Genomic DNA, 17,264 nt, shown 5'->3' with positions numbered 1-17,264 from the left:
AACAAACCCTAAATTAACATTAGGTTGCTATGCCCTAGCTCAGAGCTGGTTAGATGAATGGCTGATAGCATGATCCAAAACCCACAAAGACTAAAAACCAAGTTACATTTTGGATTCATGAAGACTTGCTTAACAACTCAACACTGAACACATTTTTAAGCCACCTAAACTGGTTTGGTGAGAGCACATTCACAAGGAAGTTGCTGCCACAAAGAAATAGCAAAAGTCTCGGGAAATGTGTAAAATGTCTAAAAAGGCAGGAAAATGGGAACTTGACAACAGGTTTCTATGTTGCTTACAGACATGCAAACTTTCATTCTCAACAAATTGCCCTTAGGAATAACTATTCCACTTAAAGATGTATTGTTTTTGGAGCCTAATTCTGCAATATTTCTATGCAAGTTTTGTGTTTTTCCAGAATATAAAAGATTAAGGTCTTTTTAGGTTTGGAAAACTCAACAGCAGTCCTTGTTAGAGCAAGCTGGCTTCTGTTTCCTTGTAGGGCTACTATCAACACAATTGTTTACTACATTGTAATGACAGAAACTATAATTTAAAGGAATGCAAACTCAAGGAATAATACAAATATAATGGGCTAGCACAGGTAAAATAAACAGTTTTGTCTTGAAGAATCTTTACTACCATTAACAAGTCACCAGAAGGAAAAGTACTTGGAAGTTTAGTAGGATCAGCACTTAAACTGATTCTCATTAGACTATTTATAACCTTGTAAAGATAATTAAATTTTGTTCATCAAATTATGTGTTATTCTTCTGAGAATTACATATAAGAGAATTTCTACTTTCAATATATCAGTTTTAATACTTTGCTTGTCTGAAAGACATTTGCAATCCTGCATGATGGAATTGGAGAAAAAAGGGACATTTAGTGAATTTTCAATACATCCATATTATTCTAAAAAACCCTTATTGATCTTAAAGATTGGGCACTTTAATTCCAATTTCAGATGATACTGATGATAAATACCTTAATTTTGGTAAATAAATAAATTCTATTAGAAAGAAAATTATCTGTGACTATGTAGAAAGAGTACAAATTACGCAAGATCCTCTAAATCCAAGTTATTTCACAATTTCTAATATTCTAAATATTTCTAATATTTCTAAATCAAGTTATTTCACAATCTGAACTGAGTTGTATGTTCCTTAGTTACTTATATTTATATATTTTTAAGAGAAAGACTGACTGAGAAATCCTGGGGAAATTCTCTACGTGTAAACCCTAAAACTTCAATAACACTTTTTATTTGGGGAGTTCTTCACGTAGACAATGATCCCCAAATGTTGTCTTAGCATCTAATTCCTTCTAGGAGCCAGATACTTATAAAGAACCCTGGTCTGGCATAACATTAATGACTGAAATTTGAAACCTTGCATTGCTTGACTGACTTGCTGAATGAAACTGAACTACTTGCTATATAACATAACACTCAATAATCAAGAGCATTTTGTGATTGGTCCCCAGGGAAAACATCTGAAACTAGTATTTCTTTCAAAGAGCCAAGCAGTTTATGTTGATTCCATGTAAACTAATGACTTCAAAGATGGAAAAAATTCCCATCAAAAAGAATTACTCCAGTCAAGGAAGTTTTCATTTACCTCAAAACAGGAGAAAAATAACAGAAGGAAAGAAAAGGGAGCTTTTGTTTTGTTTTAGAAAGACATGCATAGCTTCTGTGAAGACACAGAGGGAGAATAACAGTGATGATTCCTACAAGATGCAAACAAAGATAAAACTCCTGTGATAATTAAGTAACCAAATTGAAGGATTTTCCTGGATCCTCTGGGATACTTTGCTTATAGGGGCCAGAAATTTTCAGGACTGATTTTTCCAGGGAACACCAGGTTGACGAAAAAGAAGTGAAAAAATTCAGCGCTAGAAAGCCTGTATTTTTGATCTAGCTATTTTTAAAAACAGCCAGCGAAGAAGGTAAACTGTATTCTAAAACTTCCACAGGAAGGGGTTTAGGAAGGAGAACTCCCAAGACTTAAATAAAAAAAAAAAACAACAAACAAACAAAAAACCAACAAACCAACACAAAGGACATGCTTATTGCAGAAGAACAATATACTATGCAGGTCAGGAAGACATTCATACTGTGAACTAGGAAATAGTTCATAATGATTTACTTGTGTTCCTTGATTGTTGATGTCCACAAAATCACTCCATTCATTTACTAATTCATCGGATGACACCACTTTCAGAAGAATGCTGGGCAACAAATCTCTTGTTTTGCAATCTGGATAGCTGGAGACTTGATGGTAAAGTTCATGATGAACTGAACATTGAGCCGGAATCTTTCTACAATAAACTTCAAACTTTGGTGTATCTGAAATTTTATAAAATATACAAGATTAGGGCTTTCTAAAACCCGTATTAAATCAAAACTCACCTATGCTTACACAAACGAGGCTGTTTCTTTCTGAAATATTACTAATAAATAAAACCATTACTTTTATATTGGTTGGAATTTTACGTTTGGGCTTTTTTCTTTTCTTTTTTATGTCATCAAGATTTACATAAATTATGTTCCACTGATCATTACAATAACATACTGTAACTGGAATTTTGGCAATATTTTTGTGTCACATTTGCACATCTGAGCAGATTTAAACATTCCATGGGATTGAAGTGATGTCAACGAAACTCCACTGCCTGCTAGTCTCCTACAGCCAAGTCACCTTGATAGCTGGAACCAGGGAGACCCAAAAGCCTGGAGCCATGCAAGTTCATACTCCTGACCTCACAATTAGCTCCAATAGCTTCCAGGCTTCAGCATCTTCCAGAGTCTCTCACTTTGACACAGACCTTTATGAGGGCATCAAGTTCTTGTAACCAAAACCACTACTGAATTCAACTCTGTATTAGACATACAGTAAAATAATATATTCTAGAACAGCACGCTGTTTTTCATTACTGCATACCACCTACCTTTGAAGTTCTCTTTTACAAGCAATGGAACGGAGCACCTATTGTGGATAATTATACGAGGACTAGGATCTTCTGTAAGTGTTAGGTACGTCACGCCAAGATGCTCTTGATAAGTCAGTGCTACAGCTCTAAAACAGAAGCAGATATATTTGATTATGTATGTTTTGGATTAAATCTTTACATATTATTACTCTGGACAATTAAAAACATTCAAAACTAGAATCTGTAAGATTCTTTATGATCAAGTTCCAATTCCACAGATATTTATATACATTTAGGCAAGCACATATCTCCAGTGAGTATTATATTTAAACAGAGGAACTCGTGGAAATAGCACAAAAAACATTAGAGAAGAAATCACCTCATAGACTCTACTCATGAGTTAAATTGAGCACGTGTGTTTGCGAGATGAGAGCCCTAGCCAGCAAAGATTTATATTAAATTAAAAACATGATATTGTAGGCCCAAATTTTCAACATAAATCTTTAAAATTTTCCAGAAGAATTTGCACGCATACTTCTCAGATACACATGAAAGGTATTTTTAACAAATACGTGAACTTTTAACCGACTGCTCCCCTGGAATGATCCACAATGCCATTGCCCTTTCGAATCTTAATGTTATTGCTCATCACTACATGAATTTCCAAGATGAAAATAGATTAATTTATTTCTACTCATTAGCTCCATAAAATGTTTTCACACATAAACCTGGACCTACTGTTTGTTAACAGAGAAGGTCTTGTGGGGGATGTAAAGGTTGGAGGTCGCCTTGGGCAGAGTGATCACAAAATGATAGAATTTTCAATTCTTGATCAAGTAAGGCGGGGAGCCAGCAGAACTGCCACCTTGGATTTCCGAAGGGCAGACTTTAGCCTGTTTAAGAGCATGGTCGAGAGTGTCCCTTGGGAGGCAGTTTTGAAGAGCAAAGGTGCCCAGGAAGGCTGGGCATACTTCAAGCAGGTGCTCTTAAAAGCGCAGGAGAAGGCCATCCCCTTGTCTCGAAAAACGAGCAGACGGGGAAGACGACCAGCCTGGCTAAATAGAGAACTTTGGCTGGACCTCAGGAAAAAAAGGAAAGTTTACATTCTCTGGAAAAGGGGGTTGGCAACTTATGAGGACTACCAAGATATAACAAAGCTATGTAGGGGGAAAATGAGAAGGGCCAAAGCTCAATCAGAACTCAGCTTGGCCACTGCAGTTAAAGACAATAAGATGAGATTCTTTGAGTATATCAATAGAAAAAGGAAGACTAGGGAAAATGTAGGCCCACTGATGAATGAGACAGGTGCCCTAGTGGTGGAAGACACAGAGAAGGCAGAGTTACTGAATGCCTTCTTTTCTTCGGTCTTCACTGCTAAAGCTGTCCCTCATGAATCCCATACTCTGAAGGCAAAGGGGAAGGTCTGGAGAGAGGAAGATTTTCCCTCAGTTGAGGAGGACCATGTCAGAGACCACTTGGCCAAGCTGGACATTCACAAGTCCATGGGCCCTGATGGCATGCATCCATGAGTGCTGAGAGAGCTGGTGGATGTTATTGCTAGACCACTCTCCATCGTCTTTGAACGGTCATGGAGAACAGGAGAGGCGCCTGAGGACTGGAGGAAGGCTGACATCACTCCGATCTTCAAAAAAGGCAAGAAGGAGGACCCAGGGAACTACAGACCAGTTAGTCTCACCTCTGTCCCTGGGAAGGTAATGGAGCGACTCGTTCTGGATGTCATCTCCAAACACATTGAGGAACAGGAAGTTATTGGAAGTGGTCAACATGGATTTACCAAGGGTAAATCGTGCTTGACCAATCTGATAGCTTTCTATGATGTTATAACTGGTTGGCTGGATGAGGGGAGAGTCATGGATGTCATCTACCTTGACTTTAGCAAGGCTTTTGACACTGTCTCCCATGACATCCTCATTAGGAAGCTGAGGAAGTATGAGCTAGACGAGGTGACAGTGAGGTGGATTGAGAGTTGGCTGCGGGACAGAACTCAGAGGGTTGTGATCAGCGGCACAGAGTCTAGTTGGAGGCCTGTAACCAGTGGTGTCCCCCAGGGGTCAATACTCGGTCCAATTTTGTTTAATATATTCATTAATGACCTGGATGAGGGGACAGAGTGTATCCTCAGCAAGTTTGCTGATGATACCAAACTGGGTGGGGTGGCTGACACCCCAGAGGGCCGTGCTGCCATCCAGCATGACCTGGACAGGCTGGAGAGCTGGGCAGAGAAGAACCTAATGAGGTTCAACAAAAGCAAGTGCAAGGTCCTGCACCTGGGGAGGAAGAATGCTAGGCACCAGTACAGGTTAGGGGCGGACCTGCTGGGAAGTAGCTTGGAGGAGAAGGATCTGGGGGTTGTGGTAGACAGTAAATTATCCATGGCCCAGCAGTGTGCCCTTGTTGCCAAAAAGGCCAATGGAATCCTGGGCTGCATAGGGAAGAGTGTGGCCAGTAGGTCGAGGGAGGTCATTCTCCCCCTCTACTCTGCACTGGTGAGGCCACAACTGGAATACTGTGTCCAGTTTTGGGCTCCCCAGTTCAAGAGGGACAGGGAACTGCTGGAGCAAGTCCAGCAAAGGGCAACTAAGATGATTAAGGGCTTGGAGCATCTGCCTTATGAGGAAAGGCTGAGAGAGCTGGGACTCTTTAGCCTGGAGAAGAGAAGGCTGAGGGGAGACCTTATTATGGCATACAAGTATCTAAAGGGTGGGTTGAAGGAGGATGGAGCCAGGCTCTTTTCAGTGGTTCCTAGTGACAGGACAAGGAGTAATGGGCACAAGTTAGAACACAGGAAGTTCCACTTCTTTACGGTGAGGGTGACAGAGCACTGGAACAGGCTGCCCAGGGAGGTTGTGGAGTCCCCTTCTCTGGAGATTTTCCAGACCCGCCTGGATGCAGTCCTGAGTAACGTGCTCTAGGCAATCCTGCTTTAGCAGGGGAGTTGGACTAGATGATCTCTAGAGGTCCCTTCCAACTCTGAAAATTCTGTGGTTCTGTGATAAACACAAATTCTTTTTTTTTCTTGTGCAAATTTATTGGCTATTTCTAAAAAACGTCACCTCACGGTGGGTATAATCCAAACAGTCTGAAAATTTGATTAGGAACTTAAGATCCTCTATGCCTATCTCTGAATTATAAGGAATGATTTCCTTGTTCTTTGCTTTTTTTTTTTTTTTCTAATCTGAAGTCTGTGTGAGAATCTTTAGTATCCACAATGACATCTATTAGACTCTGCAAAGGAGCTGTATGAGGGTTTGAATGGGATCAAGCACTTCAAGCGAGAGAAAGATCGTATGGCTGGTAATATATCCTGATGCATCTTCTCTAATTTCAGCAGATTGTTTCTTGTTTATACCAGCATAAGCATGAATAGATTCAGATAACAGGACTGAGAATTAAAGTTGGGCATCTGACAATTGGACTGTTATTTTTAACTAGCTGGATGTATTTGTTTGTAAGTGGAGTACACATTTGGATGTTTCAAGCTTTAAAAGTTGGAAATCTTTCATTGTTGTAATCTCAAAATAGTTTCATCCCTTTTCTGCTTTTTCTATTTATCCTCTTATTATTCTTATTAAAATACATTTTTACCCTTTATAAAAAAACCCTAAATTTTTGTATTGTATTATTTCACACCATTCTCGAACTCGTAAATTATTACCCACAAATTAAAAAAGATTATAATCTCAAATATAAACTTTTCATGCTCTTATTTTGTATTCATGTAAAAAAATAGCAGCCCATACATTATAAAAATTGTACAACTTGTACATGTCATAACATTAAACCATTTATAATAAAAGCATTGAAACCATCAAAAGATAACAATTTTTAAATTAAAGTAAGACTTGCCTTTACATATGGGGGGCATGTGTTACTCTGACTTTTGCATTAATCTCTTATGGTTTGTTACTAGCTGAGGCTTTATAGCAACAATTTGTGACTGTTCAGCATACAGTACCTGGTACAAAATCCACTTTCACTACGAATCCCTGTGGGCACCGCCACGCTCTGTCTAGGAAAGTCCTGTTTAATGACAGCTGGTAGGCTCCACAGCTCACAACTGCCAGTGCAGCCGCCTGGACTGAAACTCAGCAGCACGCGTTTTTCAGTAAGAGGTGCCCCCGCCGCTAAGGGACTGGTGTCCGACATCAGGTCCCAGCAGGGCACAGCGCTCAGCGTCTCGCCGGGTGATGCCCCAGCTGGACTGACGCTGAACACCGTACTGTCTGGGGAGTGGAAGTCCTGGAAAGAAAAAAGATGGTGGTAGCACAACGTGCTGGCTCCTAACAGTAAGTTTATTCATGTTGATCTCGCACAGAACAGTCTCAAGTAGCAAACTGACCACAACTAACTAAAGGCTGCACTACGTCCACTGCATTGGCAGCCATTTAGCCAAATTCTGTCTCCAGGTATATTTATGCAGCTAACCGAGCACAGTTATCTACAGTCCACTCTCAGTTGCACAACATAACTCGACCAAAAGCAACGGTTACATTACTGTAACATAACTGTGAGAAGAAAATCCATTTATAGACATAAAACTAAGACTGGATTTTAGTCTCAACATTCTTCCAATTCCCCATCCCATAAGAATGCCACAAAATGCGCGATGCACAAATGTAGATATCAATGTGAAGAAAACTAATGCAGAAGGAAAACAATGCAGAAATAGGGAACTTTAACAATGTGTTTAACTGCCAACTCCTGTAGCAAGTTTAACCCTGAGAATTCTTTCCACATATTTTACTATAAATGTAATCTTCAATAAATATGTATAAATGGCTGATTAAAATATATTGACCATGCATACATTTTGGTTCCTGTAAGCTAGTCCTTAAATATACTGTGCGATTATTAGAAAACTGATATTCACGATTTGATCCAGTTCACTGAAATACATAAACTCTGGGCACGTCCCTAGTTTTGCAGCTTTGTTCAGATAACTGGAATCTTCCCAAAAGGATAACCAAAAGTTTTGAGCCTGCCAGGCCAATATACCTCTTTCACACGCAAACTCAGTAAAAATTCTGAGAATAATTTCAACAGCTACTACGGATTACGTTGCCTATTTTACAGAAATGGCCATTAGTGCCTGAACAGATGGGGAACGGGCAGAACTAATTCTGCAATGTGCAAGAATCTCCTGCTTTGCACAGATTTCTGATCACAGTTAATTACTGAAGTTGAATTTACCCAGGATTCTGTATTTTAAATTAAAATGATATAAAATACTTTATCATTATTATGTCTAAAGATTTCTGTTCAAGCTCTGCTACATGCAGTTGAGGCCATGCAAATTTAAACACCCATGTACTGCAGATGACAAACAAAAATAGTCTTCATAGTCCTTTACCTCTCCTCCTGAGTGGGGTTTGGAAATACAAAGCTGTGGCCTATAATAGATTTGGTATGATGTATCATTGATTATTGTTGTCTTATCTTCTATCTGTAGAATTTGTATCCCTTGTCGAACCATTGAAGAAATGCAAAATTGACACAACTGTAAGATAATGAAAACGATGATGTCACACACAAAACCACAAATGGTAGTGAAATATAGTGTCAGAACTATCATTTTCTTTTTAACTGCGAAAATCCTGTCTATATTCATGCACTTCATAACTGGAGACACATCACATACTTTTCAAGTTGCATCTGTTGATGTTTTCCAAACACGATTGAGAATTCATGAATTTTTTTTCCAGGAGATATTGTACTATCTTGATGAGCAGGGCAGAATGTTTTTGGCCACCTAATTCTGTAAATTATACTTCATACGTTGTTTATACTCTAATTATTTTTTACATATATTAACATAATTAGGAGGAGCTTTGACATGGCATACATTTGATTGTTTTCATCTGCTATATGACTTTGTTTTTAAATTATAAAGTTATAAATCATGATAATTTTCTTCTAACCTTTTGATGACCTGGAAAAGCACCAAGTTTTATTTCAGCTTCAACAAAACCTTCTTCGTCCAACGTTACTACTTCCCCATTATCGGCATCCTTCCATTTTGGGGAGGTCACATTATGAACCAGTTTAATTGCCACTGACTTGTGCACAGTATTAGTGTTTGCCCAGTATATTCCAACCTGAAAAGCTTCCTGCAAGTGAAAAATGACCAATTATAACTTGTTGACAATTCGATTCACTTCTACTAGAGTTAAATGTAGTTTCCAGTGTGAAGTCCATGTCATGTCCTCCTCTTCTCTGATTCTTTCTATGTGGTACAAGGATAGATGAAATCATGATGTGGATATGGGACTGATCTTCACGGTCAAATCAAGACCACAGTCTACACTAAGACGTATTAATAGGCAGACCTTTTGTTTATTAAGAGACATACATGGGGAAAAAAAAGATGGCAAAATAAACAGGAAGTATCAGATTTTCCAACTGGAACTGACAAGCGGCTGTTTCAAATTATTTTAATTCTTTCAAAAATAAAGAATATTGGGATCGTAATAGAAAAGCATGTGCATGGCCAAGCTAAGGTATGTGAGAAAATCCACTACACAGAACTCTGATTTCAGGAAGGCAGTCACCCTAAAGAATTTTCCTCGTTTTTAACTCACCCTATTGTCATTATCAAACCATACGAGCAGCGAAACAACTTGATCTAAACCACTCTCAAACCAAACATTCCTTCCAGGCTGTCAGCTTTGCAACTGTGGTCAACACACTTCCCAAGTGACAGGCTGGCATCGCAGGGGCCAAAGTTTAAATTTGGCCTTTATAGTAATTTACGCGGGCTGCTACATTCTGCCCACATTGCAGATTCATTGGCTGAATTGGGAGGAAGGAGAGAAGGCTGCTGAATCAGACGGCATGTAGGTCTTCTTCCTACACTGTCTTACAGACAACTTTTAACTATGCATCTTCAAGACACGTTGTTCTTCAAACATTGTTATCAAGTGTGTCGTGCTCCCCACTCAGTGATTCAGTCAGTGTGGCAAATTTCAATTCTTATTTCTACTCCTCATCATATGACTAACATACACAGTGACTGGAACGTGGGAATCATCTGGATTAATAACTATTCTTCAGAATCAGAATGTTTATCACAACTGTATTTGTTAACGTGAATGGCAAAGTTACCTCAAAGTTGGGAGGTATAATTGCTTTCCCAGTAGGTACTTGAAGAACGATCTTCTCTCCTTCAAACAGCCAGAGGTCCCACTTGGACTGATTGATAAGCAAAGCCCAGGGCAGAAGTTCTATCAGCAGAGTTTTAACACACGGTTTCCACACCGACAGCTTCACCCGCATTGGGCTATCCCATTGGGAGAGTTGTTCATTGCTGTTCAACAACAAATAAACAAAAAGATAAAGTCAAAGGAATAATGAATTCAATATTACAAATGATAACGTGTCATTTTCAGAAATTTGCAAGGATTTTCTAGTTTTGACACAGAAAAACAATCTCCTCTTACCTTATCATTCTGGAACACACTGTGATGCTGTCAAACAGATCTAGCTACACATAGGCTATAAAGACATATTTTTAACTGCACAAACTCAATTTAAATTTGGTCTATTAAAGAAACACCTTAACAGAATTACCAGTATCCTTCAGAACTAAACCTGTGACTTTTGTAGTCATAAAATCACATTTCCATATTTTTTTTCCAGCAGCTCCCTGTTTCTGCACTGAAATAAACAGCTGCTGAATAAACAACAGCCTCTAGAGCTGCAGTAAAGAAGTTGCATTCACAAAAATATAGTTCAATTTTTTTAATCCTTGCTGATGCAATGTTCTCGGTGTAATCAAGGGCAGCCCCTAGGCTGACCTCAATTTTTTCCCACCTGCAACAGATTCTGCAGCTTACATACAGGAATCATGTAATTACTGAAAAATATTCAATGTTGATCACATATAGTCTTCCTGAATGTGATTTCAGTTTATTTGAAAAGGCAACGCAACAACCACGAAGAAGGGTTACTGAAGAATTACCTGTCTGAATCCTTCCTATTATATGGCCATGCAGGCTGGGGAGGATTAGCGGTGCCATAGAACTCGGACAGTATTTGGTTGACATTGCCACCTGGATGGGATTTAGTTGCTATCTGTTTAATTAGTGTGGTTGAGATGGGGACAGCGCACTCTGATGGATCATCTTCCTCCCTGTCATTGAAAACAGATTCAGTCACTTACACAACAAGATCAAGCATTAGTAGCACTAACATTTTCTTTAATTAAGCTTTCCAAGCATACTCTGCAGTAGGAATGTTTTCAAGGTAATCATGGATGAATCAAGTTACGATGTCTAACAAGTTCCTGAGCATTAACTGACATGCATGAATTTGTTATGACACTGTAATGACCTTTATGTCTGAGACTCTAGAAACTCTTCAGTATTCTCAAAAAACATTTCAAGAACATTTAGGAATTTACTTTTCAAAACACAAAACCGTGGACTGATTAAGCAAACAAATGCCAATATGCTTAGAATAGTTATACCAAATTCAGTATTTCCTATCATATAATTTCAGGCCACATATGCTTGTTCTGTTGTTTCTCTTCTGCATATGCCATACTCTCGGAAAAAATGCACCAGAAGTTAAAGTGTAAATTATTCTTTCTTTTCCATACAAATGAACCATTTTCAAAGCGAGTATTTTACCTGGCTTGAAATGTCAAGTGGTGTGTAAGATCAGGCTCTATATTTTGGAGTTCTTTCTCCCGTCCTTTCCCTGGAATCACTTGCGTTTCATTCAGTCCCAGACTTCTTTTCTCTAAATGTATGATAATTGGGTCTGGAAGATGGCTCCTTACAATGAAAAGAGGACTGAAAACAATCTACAGAAAGAAAAGAATATACCAATGTAAGGCCAGTTTTACTCCAGTATTGCAACTGTTGAAACGAGATATTAATAAATCTTTAAAGTGAGTAATTCCGCCTTTAATTTATTATATGACACGTAAGGCATAAACATTTAGACTTCAGAGACATTAAATGTACTTACTAATCGTTGCTGCACATGAGAGTTGGGCTCTAAAGTCAAAATTGTGCACCACACATATGTAATTGAACTCTTTGAAGATGGTACCTGTATGCAGAGAGATCAGCAGCATTACACTAAAATTATTTCAGGATGATAACGTTCAACATTTCATCATACCAAATAGAAGTCTGAACACAACTTCCCCAATTTTCTCAGACATTGCTAATGCTATATTTCATATAACTATTTCTAGTCATACCTGAATGACAATGCTGTGTTCTGTATGTTTAGAACTTAGACATACATCTTGGGACCAGTCTTCATCTCCTGTAGCTTTCACACTCAGCTCGGTGAGTTCGTTGTTTTCTAGGACATATGAAGGTAACTTCTGCTTGGCTGCAAGGCAGTTGATGTGCTCTTTAACAACGGCCTGTCCATCTTGACTAATGTAATGCTGAACCACTTTCAGTTCAATACTTTCGGAAAGGTAACTACAGACTGTCTGTCTTCCACAGATTAGGATCTAAAACACACAAAAGTATGCAGCTCATATATAAACAATTTTGAAAAAGAAAGGTCAAAATTGAATTATAGAGTGAAAACCTGTACAAGAATAATCTCCCTATTTTAGGTTTTCCCAAGCACTACTGAAGGCAGTGAATGGTAAAAAATTATTTTTATTGGCCAAACATGTGAAATTTCATAGAAACCCACGCATTAAAATGCTTGAAATATTGCTAAGGCAGTATCTGGGCTTGAAAGAAATGTAACATATCCACTTTCATTCCCACTGAACGCAGCAGTACTGCTCACGGCTGACATAGCTCTGGTTTGGATTTTAAGAGTACCGTGATGGTGTCTGAATGCTGAGCCCTTCCTGAGCAGACACAGTGATATACTTCAGAAGAAAGATTTCTACTGACACCTCACATTCCCATCACAATCCACCCATCCAGACTTTTCAGCATGTTTGCTGTTTTAAAGCTTATAATTCCATTAAATGGCTGTACCATACTTCTGTATTTAAGTGTACCCTCCTAGAAAATGACTAAATTAGACTCGGAGTTTTTGCTGTCCATCATAGATGAATTGTTTATCAGAGAACATATATCTGACTTTTTCTAAACTACACCAAGAAACAGGATTCCACATGTATCCCTATTACAACCATCTTAATTTGCTTTTCATTAATGAGGGCGCACTACAACCTACCAAGCAAAATCTCAACAGGGTTTTCAGTGACGCCAGGCACTGTTCTTGTCTGATCAGCTGTATTTCTGCTGCGCAACATAAGGCGCTCTGCCATATCTATGAGCTGAACATGTCCACCACATGCTCTGGCTTCTGCCAACGCAGGCAGAATAACTACAGGGTTATTACAGATCTCTTTACAAAGATAGTATGTGAAAAGTTACTGCACAGCAGCCCATTTTCAAATGTTAATTTGGTCATTACTTCTTTCTCTTTTAACAATGCAAAGGCCTGAGTTACGACACAGATTAAGATACTGTTTCTTAAAAAAAAGTATAAATTCTGTTTCTCAAGAGCTTAAAACATGCAAGAGATTGTGTAACTTAGGATTGTCAGAACTGACAAACCATGCAAAGGGATGTTTACTGGAACATGTAAAATATGTGGTGATGATTGAGCTTTTAAATGCTAAGATGCATACCAAAGTGAAGAAAAGAGTTGTAAAAACGCATGAAAATGCCCCCGGAAGACTATTGTACTTGTTTTTTTGCAGATCCCAGTAGGACAGAAGAAATAATAAGGTGACTAATTTGTAAATAGATAACAGTTTAAATTACTCATGCTATTTTTTCCAAACTGGATCAAAAACTTACTTGCTTTTGCACTCCACTGAGCTGCTGAACCTTGATAATAAGTGATGCTGTCCGGCCCTTGTACTGAATGGTACGAATAAAGGTCCCTGTATTGTCCACACCGAATGGTTCAGACCACCGCCAGTTGCCCCAGCCTTCAATACAGATGTGTAACAGCTGGAAAGAAAGCAATTACTACTTCAATACATAACTGGGGAAAAAAAAAAGCCATGCAGTAGGATAGGAATTCCCATGACAGAGAAATATTCTCAGTTTTAAAACTCAGCAATGCTAAGCACACCAGTTCTCTGAATGACGTACTCACTCTGCAATTCTGTGATTTCAGATACAAACAGAAGAATCAACAATACCATAAGATGGCTCTGCATCATGCATTTCTATAAATGACTTGCTTTAATAGTGTATTTAGGATGGTAAAAATCCAGCACGCAACTGTTCAGAAAAAAAGGGTATGTAGACTAGAGAGTATAAAACAGGAAATAAGAGACTTTTTTTACTGCCCTTGAAATTGTTCTAGAAATCCATTCTCTTTATTACCAGCAAGGTGATATGGAACGCAGGTCCAGACCAGATTTTTGGCCTTCGGAACAAGACAGAAAATTACCAATACCCTCTCCTTCAAAATAAAGAAGGATACAAATCTATTTGTACGTATACTTGTATAGCTCAGATATATATGTGTGTTAAAAGTAGAACTTAGCATATTGCTGAGAGATGGGAAACATTTCATTTCTTACACAAATGTGGTGGCAAGTTCAAGCTTGACTGCATGAGAAGAAATTTAACTGCATAATTATACTCCCTGTGTGATTTATTCCGGAAAAGGAGTGGCTTTTTTCCAGTTTAACTTAAATCACTTCCAGAGCAATATAGTCTTTCATCATTTGAAGAGCCTTTCATCCATTTACCCACCATACGCACTTACCTCTATCCCATGGAGATTCTTTAAGCCAGAGTAGTGAAAATTGGTACTGTTCCATGTAGGTCAATGAAGTTACATAAATTTACGCCAGCTGAAGATCTGGCTATTTAGCTCTGTATAGATCTTTTGTGGCTGTGCAAACTTAAGAATGTGAGTTATATATAAGGGATCAAAGCAGTAAGCATTCTGGGTAAAATTTATTCTTTGCAGAGGGCCAGCACAGAGCCTAAGCATCACTTAAGTCCTTTAAAACAGTTATATAAAGGCCTTGTGGGAATTCTCTCTTGAGGGTTGAATTTCACTCTGATTTTGGACATCTGTCATTAATTAATTTAAGTAATTGAGAACAGGATCAGGCCCAAAGTTTGATTATTTACACAAGCAAAAATTGAAACTTGTAAATATTATATTCTCCCATGATTTGTTTCCAAAACGAGATAGCAGTGACCATAGATCTGGCCAGTTGGTCTTAGTGAATGGCTGGATGCTGGGTTTTTTTCATTGTTTTAAGAAACAACCGCAGCAACAACTTTCAAAGATATTACAACTCAGTAGCCTGTTTGCAATTTGTGGTATCCTCAGCACAAGTTACACACAGAACAATAACATCCATTCAGTGGGTGGCTTTTGAATTTGCAAGAGTGATGACTGTTGCATTCAGATTCAAATTAGTTTTAGGCTGGAAGCACAAAGGCTAATGCGTGCCAGTGTGCACATGGGCATGCATCTGGATGCGCACATGCGTGGGCACTGCTTTATATTCAAGAATACGTTGATGGAAGCTGTGTACTAGGACACTCAAACTCATAAACAAACACGTTGCTTTGATTCTTAAGTATTTGTTATGGAAAAGGAAAACCAAACCAAAACAAAAAAATCCAACTGCAGTGGCTGGAATCAGTTCAGTTTCTTACAGAGGCAGCTGGGAATAAATCTCATCACATATGAAAACTAAGAGAAACAAGAAAACTGTTTACTTTGGAGAGACTGGTAGCTGGAAATGACAGCCAAATAATGAGAAAAGGTACTGAGTGGTCAGTCTCAGCTACAAGGCACACAAAATACAGTGCGCTCCAAAGACAGATGTCATATAAATGCCATAACTGATGATTCGTAATTGTATGTAGCTCCAAAATTAGGATGTCTTCCACCCTGTGTAAACAGCTTTGCTCATGAGTAGAATGTTCCCAAGGAACACGCTGTCAGCTTTCCCTGAGCAGTCATTAGCTCCCAAATGCTGCCTTACTAATTTTCTTTGTAGCACAACGATTAGTCTGCATATAACTTCCCGTTTCAGAAAGAAAAATAAAAAAGAGCTATTAATAATATATTGGTAATTTCTTATTTTATAAACATATTATTTGTATACTGGTAAATGCTATATACAAAGGGAACAGCCTTCTTAAGTTACTTTAAAGATATCTAATATATTTGTATTAATGACATAACTATATAAGAACTGAGTACCGCGTAAGTTTACTTTTGAGCCAAGAAACTGCATTCCATGAAAACGCAAAGGGATCTCCAGGTGAATCAGTTGTTTAAATGTGAGATTTCTGGAAAACGTGGCTAGAAGTAATTAGCAAATGACACTAAGTGATACAGAGATCTATGGCAGGAAATAAAAATTGAAGTAATTTAAGAAAATTAGGTAATCAGGTGTTAACATTATTGTAGCAGACATCATAATAGATGGTGTTAGATACTCAACAAGGCAGAGCTCTAATGTTATAAAACTGATCTAATACTACAGATTCACGGTAATTGCCATGTAACTTTCATTTATCAAGCTTTAAGTAAATTCTAAGTATTTATTAGACACTGCTTAAAAGAAGTTCAAGTATAGCTAAGTACGGTACATATATTAGGAGAAAAGAGAAGGAATTGCAAAAAGGTACAAAAAATATTAAATGGACTTCAAAAGCATTCTAAAAAATATAATCCAGTGATAAGTGGCAATTTATAGCTTAGAGATAATTTAAAACAGACTATCTATTGTATATGTGAAGACAGGCACTCACTTGTGTAACCATTTGATTTCTGCATTTTCTGATAGGAAAACATATCAACAGACAACGCAGAGTTTTTTATTTTGATGAGACTTTGCTGGGGTTTGGATTTGTAATTCTGAGCCATTATGGATTTCTGTTTTGAGAGGGAAAGAAATTGCATTCAGGGAGGCAGACAAAGATGAAGCTGCCCCTTCTGGAGTGAACGGCTAGAAAAGCTGTATTCTTTATCATGTCTCTTAACAGAATGTTTCTATGCACTCCTCAAAACTTACTTAGGTTTTCAGCTAGATGTGTGAGTGAAGGATACGATCTGGGTAAATAAAGTTAAGTGTCATATGACAACGCATGAAGACTAAAATGGGGGATTAAAAATGAGACTAAGAATGGAGCCTGTCCAGAAAAGGCAGCATTTTCCAGCTGTATAAGTAATTTAAGTCTTGTGCCCTCAAAATGCTTCGTGATACAAATCCGATTTCTACTTTGCTTGTAGATCCACCAAAGTTAACTTGGTTTCACTTTAGTTAGATTATATCTGTCTTCTAGGTGAAACTAGAAAATTCTTTTTGGGAAGAATAAAGGTTA

At 38.1% G+C, this 17,264-nt stretch overlaps 1 protein-coding gene across 1 annotated transcript in view; it reads right to left on the bottom strand.

The window, feature by feature from the left end:
* Window positions 1–17,264, bottom strand: part of VPS13B (vacuolar protein sorting 13 homolog B) — a 499,565-nt gene that overhangs the window by 26,863 nt on the left and 455,438 nt on the right. The window contains exons 44-54 of the mRNA XM_082499631.1: window positions 13,749–13,904; window positions 12,164–12,427; window positions 11,926–12,009; window positions 11,583–11,758; window positions 10,913–11,083; window positions 10,057–10,258; window positions 8,874–9,062; window positions 8,306–8,452; window positions 6,911–7,194; window positions 2,953–3,080; window positions 2,151–2,350 (exon numbers count right to left, since the gene is read on the bottom strand). Of these exons, the coding sequence (XP_082355757.1) occupies window positions 2,151–2,350; window positions 2,953–3,080; window positions 6,911–7,194; window positions 8,306–8,452; window positions 8,874–9,062; window positions 10,057–10,258; window positions 10,913–11,083; window positions 11,583–11,758; window positions 11,926–12,009; window positions 12,164–12,427; window positions 13,749–13,904 (2,001 nt within the window). The remainder of the gene's footprint in view (window positions 1–2,150; window positions 2,351–2,952; window positions 3,081–6,910; window positions 7,195–8,305; window positions 8,453–8,873; window positions 9,063–10,056; window positions 10,259–10,912; window positions 11,084–11,582; window positions 11,759–11,925; window positions 12,010–12,163; window positions 12,428–13,748; window positions 13,905–17,264) is intronic.

The sequence above is a fragment of the Vanellus vanellus genome (assembly GCF_965231255.1).
Source record: "Vanellus vanellus genome assembly, chromosome: 2".
Taxonomy (NCBI): Eukaryota; Metazoa; Chordata; class Aves; order Charadriiformes; family Charadriidae; genus Vanellus; species Vanellus vanellus.
This window is presented reverse-complemented; position numbering and strand designations above follow the sequence as displayed.